This window comes from Gastrolobium bilobum, unplaced genomic scaffold (assembly GCF_033153095.1).
Source record: "Gastrolobium bilobum isolate Gb01-03AN ecotype WA unplaced genomic scaffold, APGP_CSIRO_Gbil_v1 utg19676, whole genome shotgun sequence".
Classification (NCBI taxonomy): domain Eukaryota; kingdom Viridiplantae; phylum Streptophyta; class Magnoliopsida; order Fabales; family Fabaceae; genus Gastrolobium; species Gastrolobium bilobum.
The window spans coordinates 36,592-42,701 of record NW_026896529.1 but is presented as its reverse complement, the minus strand read 5'-3'; the positions used below and the strand labels follow the sequence as shown (position 1 = coordinate 42,701).

General features: G+C 33.0%; 1 protein-coding gene across 1 annotated transcript; it reads left to right on the top strand.

The window, feature by feature from the left end:
• Positions 1-682: 682 nt before the first annotated feature.
• On the top strand, positions 683-1,875 carry LOC133300279 (heavy metal-associated isoprenylated plant protein 39-like). The gene is made up of 3 exons (XM_061499798.1): positions 683-796; positions 1,105-1,180; positions 1,311-1,875. Exons 1-3 carry the CDS (start codon positions 791-793, stop codon positions 1,628-1,630), a joined length of 402 nt encoding a protein of 133 aa, XP_061355782.1. The 5' UTR covers positions 683-790; the 3' UTR covers positions 1,631-1,875.
• The last annotated feature ends 4,235 nt before the right edge of the window (positions 1,876-6,110 follow it).

Below are 6,110 nucleotides of genomic sequence, written 5' to 3'. Positions count from 1 at the left end.
GTTAATTTTTAACTTACAAGCAGAACCATGAATCGACTTAACAAAATAATCAAATTTTGTTGCTAAAATAAAAATCACAATTTCAACGTCCAAAAATAACCATGAATCACAATAAAACTCATCACAATATGCATTTAAGTCACTTTCAAAAGCAAAATGCTCAAACTAAATAACATATATTTCATCAGATCCAATTAACAAATTTACCCTGAAAAGCAAAATGCTCAAGCTAGAACAATATACATTAATAACTCTTCATCCAAGACTAAATGTAGATTTTGATGGTATTGTAGAGATTGGTACAAATCTTATGGCACTCTCAAAGATAGTATTGGTGAGGGAACAAACCTAGGTCCTTCTACCACCTCTTTAGCTCACATGCACAAACTGAACTATCACTATTTGGTATTACTATGAATAATATTATTTTATTTAATTTAAAATAAATAATATGATATAGGCCGACCTGTAAGCTTAAAGACCCGACATGTAAAAAAAACTTATCATTTATTTTTTAAATAGGCTTCTTTAAAAAACTCGAGCCTATTCTATTTGATTATATATAATAGGTAAAGTCTGACCTCACATCTAGTTTTGTCGTCTAACACGGAGTGCATCATGCTCAGTCGTTGACCAGAAACTGATTGACTCAAGTAGCAAAGACTACAACTTCAAATTGGCCTTGAAATCTGTCTCTATTTTACCATTTCTTTCATTTTTACAAATACCTTGAAGGGAGAGCTTCCTTCTTTTAGCTTTCCTTTGCAACCTTACCCATCTTCTAATCAACATGAAGGTAACAATTTGTATCCTCTCTCAAGTTTTCTTTGAACCATATAAATTCATTCAAGCCATTTCTGAAAATTTATGAGTTTTTTTCTGTTTCCATGATTGACTTACCAACTATCATCTTATTTTAATTTTTCGTTGAGTACTCTTTGATACTCAGAGTTTGAGATGCCTCCAAATTACAACATAGGCTTGCTTTTAATCTCTCTCTTTTTTCCTTTTAATATTAAAGTGAACATTGGTTTAGGAAATTTCTTGCTTAGAAATGGTTAAAATTATAGGGGTCTAAAAGCTATGCGATTTTATTTGTGACAGAAAGTAGTCCTAAAGGTGGAACTATATGATGACAGAATGAAGAAAAAAGCCATGAAGGAAGTTTCTGGCCTCTCAGGTATGGAATTTCAACATCTACTTATCGTTCTTTTATAAATTATATGCTTTTTGATGCTTAGGAAATCAAGGGGGGAAAAGGAAAAGAATGTACGTTATTAAATATTGAATGATTTGGGGAATTTTTTCAGGTGTTGAGTCAATTTCTGTGGACATGAAGGACCATAAAATGACTTTAATGGGAGACATAGATCCAGTTTATGTGGTGGAAAAATTGAGGAAACTGTGTCATGCTGAAATTTTTTCAGTTGGACCAGCAAAAGGACCAGCAGAAAAGAAGAAGGAGGAAGAAAAGAAAAACGTGGAAAGGAAAAAAGATCCAAAGGATGAATTAGCTGGTCTTGTTGAGGCCTATGAAGCTTATGATAATCAGATGAGACAGCCATATCCACATATCTATCACAGAACTGTTGAACAGGATCCTAATGGCTGTGCCTGTGTTATCTGCTAAGTCTAAGAATATCATGGAATTGAGGAGTTGGTGGTTGAGGAGTTATGGTTCATTTGGGTTTTCCCGTTTCTTCTTTTCATTGTCTAGTTCTGAAAATGTGATGCTGGGCAGAGAAATATAATTTGTACTTTATTTTGTGGTGGTGAAATATTTTAGATTTTGCTGGTCTTGATATACCAATGTACTCAAGATTGTGGTTTTATTATCTTAGAAATAACAATTTAGAGATTAGTTTTATACTTTTATTTCATTCAGATGTGAAATTCTATATCTGTTATTGGTATTGTTTTGTTTGAGAATTAGATATGGACAGGGTGAGGCACCCAAGCAAAAAAAAAAATGGCAAGAAAAAATAAAGATTTTTGAAGGGGCAGAGTTATATAAGAAATAAAACTAAAACTCATGTAATTTTAAATTTTTTTGGGTATGCATATGCATAGATTCGTTTGAATTGATTGTGTGAGTAAATAAAATGGCCATATTCTTTGGTTGTTTGGTTTTTTAAATTGAGTATAATAAACTCTTCTTCTTCTTTCTTTTTTTAAATTTGAAAATTCGGAACAGGGGACCAACAAAGAAAATTCACTATCAAATACAATCCTACAAAATTAGTAAATAGTTCCTTGGAAAAAAAAAACCAATATGATACAACATGTCAGAATCATTTTTAACAATGCCAACCTAAGCGCTCACTTGACGCAGCCTAAGGTTAAATTCAAAGTTGATGAGGGATGAGATAATAATAAAACTTGACAAGGATGATGATGATAATAGATATTTCTAGTGGTAGGAAAAATAGGGATACTATGTAGGTAAAAAATCAATTCAACCCAAAAGTTTAAGTTATTCAGTGAGGCTATATTAATGATTTTATATATCTCTCTAACACCTGTTGTGGACCAGGCTAAGGCCCACGCTCTTGGGAGGCCCAATCATTCAAGTTCTAAGGTAAACTCTATAAATAGGAGTTACAGATCACAAGCATGACTAATCTCTCTTTAACCTATTTTATGCAAACACAGCGCACACCCCCATCTCAGACAGTCTTAGTGTAGTTTGTCGTGATTTACTACCCCCAAGATACTTAGTTCATAGGTATCTAGAGAGCATCATATCCAACATAGAAACACTAGCACACAACTAGACACCTCTGCCACAGAGGCAGAACAAACACGTTCTCTCACAAAAGAGTCCATTGGACTTGAAAGGTGAATGATGCATTAAGCCTAGCTAAAAAATTCCGTAAAAAAAATAACGAGTAATTCATTGATGCTAATAATGGTTTTATATTACTAAATAACAAGACTCTGATACCATATAAAAAATCAATTCAATCTAAAAGCTTAATGGTTTTATATTACTAAATAACAATACCTTGTTTATTAAAAACCATGGAGATGTTGGTAGGCCAACTAGCTACGTGACAAAGTCATTGATGCTAATAATTCATCTTTTTCTATTTCTCATTGATGTAAACAGGTAAGACGAGTTTATTTAAAGTTAGTCCATGACATCAACAAAGGGAAGGACTTTCCTATATGACAAATGGCAATAGAGAATGCTGAATATCCACCATTTTTTTTAAATGCTATCTAACTCCATATACCGATAAAGTGAGTCTATCAATGCGGTTAAAATAAAATAAAATCGGACACAATATATTTATGGGGTTTATACCTCTCATTTTATAGTAATTGTGTCTATTGCATAAGATGGCTCTTCTCCTTTGAAAGGAGAAGTTGTTTTCCTTATATTTATAAAAAATATGACCAAACTAATACAGTTATTTTTGCACGAAATATATAGAGGACTAATCCCGCATATATTTTATGTGGGATTGCCATGCTAACAAAAAGTCGTATATCATAAAGTGAGGTATAACATCCCATTCGCGACAGGTTATATTATCATTATTTATGATATTAAACACAATTACAATTACAACAGTTCGTTTAAAAATACGAAGAAAAAAAAATTTAATCCACGCTTGCATTTATAAAACACTCGTATTAAACATTTTACCAAAATGTGGTTGTAACTCAAAATTATTGTGGAAACATAAAAATTATGGCTTAACATCATACAACATCTACTTAAAGTTTATAAGTGGTTCCCATAAATCAATTAAGAAAAAATACACAATCTGACATGTTATCTACTTGAGGTACACTCAGTTTTTCTAAAACTGCAGATAAACTACATGTCCACAAAATTTCACCTTTTGGTATGTTAAACTATACTCTTCTAGCTTTCTAATAAGGTATCACACGCCTCGTTTGGAGTTCTATAACTCCTGATACGCTCGCCATAAGTTAATTCCTCAAAACTATTAACTCTGCACTAATGGGTCCATTAACATCCTTCACTATTTTCCAAACTTCCAGTGTTTTACTTTTCTTTTTTTCACCAAATTTTAATATGTTCTAGTAGGCACCTCAAGCTTCAATTTTGAATATCATAAGCCTAATTTGGGTAAAAAAAAGGAGAGAGATAAGGATTTTTCAAAAACATATACAAAAGCTGTACACTACAGCGCGAATCTGGACAGTCCACCTTCAATCCAAAATTGGGTAGTTTCTACAACTCTAATTGACACCAAATGTTGTGACAATATAGGGACATCCTAAGCTCTAAAATAAGGTATGGTACACCTCAATTGGACCGCTGTTGAGAGATATATGGTCTCTTAAAGTTAGGATAAAATCACATTATTTTTCTATAAAATTTTGCATGATCTTCTTTGTTTTTACAACTTTTCCCCATTTTACTCAAGTGTGTCTCATTTATCAAAAGAGTACCTAATTGACCAAAGGGTGACTTTCAAAGGATCAGCATTCCTTGGTGCACTTATAACTCAACAATATCCATTAATTTATATCATTTCTTAAGCCTTAAAACATCATCCACAACTCACTTTGTTTACAATTCACACACATTATCCAATATTTACATACACAATGTCCTCCAATGATACAATTATATCTACAACAACTATCAAATTTAACTATTACATAGTCAACATAATAACCGAATGACTTAGACACAAAAGCATGAACAACCCTAAGCATATCCACAACATCATATACAAGACCAATGTTCATGCACTAAGTCAATGATACAAAAAATAAACTATATCAACATGCTCCTAAAATCCAACAAATCAGCATGTCATGTCAAAATACTCCATATGTTCATATCTATACTAAGTGGGCTTCTTGCCCAAAGCTCCTCTAATAGCACTAGTGGTACTTGAAACGTGGCTCCAACCCGCGGGGTGAGATTTGACAATCTCATAAAACTAAGGGTCTTGGAGGGTCACTCCATCCAAACAATTCACTCAAATGTGCAAACAGTAATAATACAAATATAACAGAGCATACAACAATCAATTAATTAATGAATCAATCACAACTGGGCCTGAATCCAAGAACATATCCATGTGAAATAATTAAAGGTACCCATCATATAACTCTCGAGACATTCCTAGTACTGCTTCCAAAACGAAGACAGCACTATGGCATCGTACCAACTGAAACTCCCTACGGGAACCTATCCAGTGGAAGTATCCTCAAATCTATCTACTAGCCAGAGATGCAGGTATATCAAAACATAGGGGAATGATCTGTTTATAATTTTTTTTTTTACAAATTATACTAAGTATGATCGGTTAGACATAGAGTAGTTTGTAAAGAAAAAGTTTGTAAATATAACCTTCTCCCAAAACATATACCAAACAATAATTCAGGTATATCAAAACATATTCCACACAACAATACATGTATATCAAAACATATATCAAACAAGATGTGAAAATGCATGAGCATATTATATCACATACCATTACAGTCCACAAATTCCAACCACTACCACAAAGGGCGAGGAGGAGCACACATAAGGATTAGCCCAGGACACACCAAAGTTTACCTGTAAAAAGTTTCAAGCTCAATCCTCTATAATTGGATCTAAGGAAGGCAACCTACAATGATCATACAAATAATGACCATCAATTGTCAAACAAGTTACAAATAACAACTTAACATAGCCCCCCCCCCCCCCCCAAAAAAAAAAAAAAAACCTAGTCCAAAGGCAAAATGCCAAATACCTTCCATGGTGTTTTAATTTCAACTAACCAATTCCATCACTTCATTAACCTTCCACAACATCATGACAATCCTTATTTGCCTTACATTGCAATTTTACACAATTTCCCCCAATTAAAGCTTACAAGGTCGAGGGTATCATTAAAGAGTCCAAGGAAGATTTTTTATGAATTCAATCATTCCTACAATAGTTAAACCACGTCAACCAATTCACCAATACACTCACACACCCATCAAGCCACAACACAATTTACACTATCTTTCCCTAAAATCCTCAATATGGCTGAATGTATACTTCAAAGGAACAAAAGAATTTTTTTCAACCAATTCATATGCTTAAAACTCTTACTAAACCTCATCATTTATGATTCAAACAACCA

Excerpts from the sequence above, each read along its gene's own strand:
- LOC133300279 (XM_061499798.1), top strand. Across the intron at positions 1,181-1,310 it reads GGAAGTTTCTGGCCTCTCAG|GTGTTGAGTCAATTTCTGTG; the intron begins GTATGGAATTTC and ends GAATTTTTTCAG.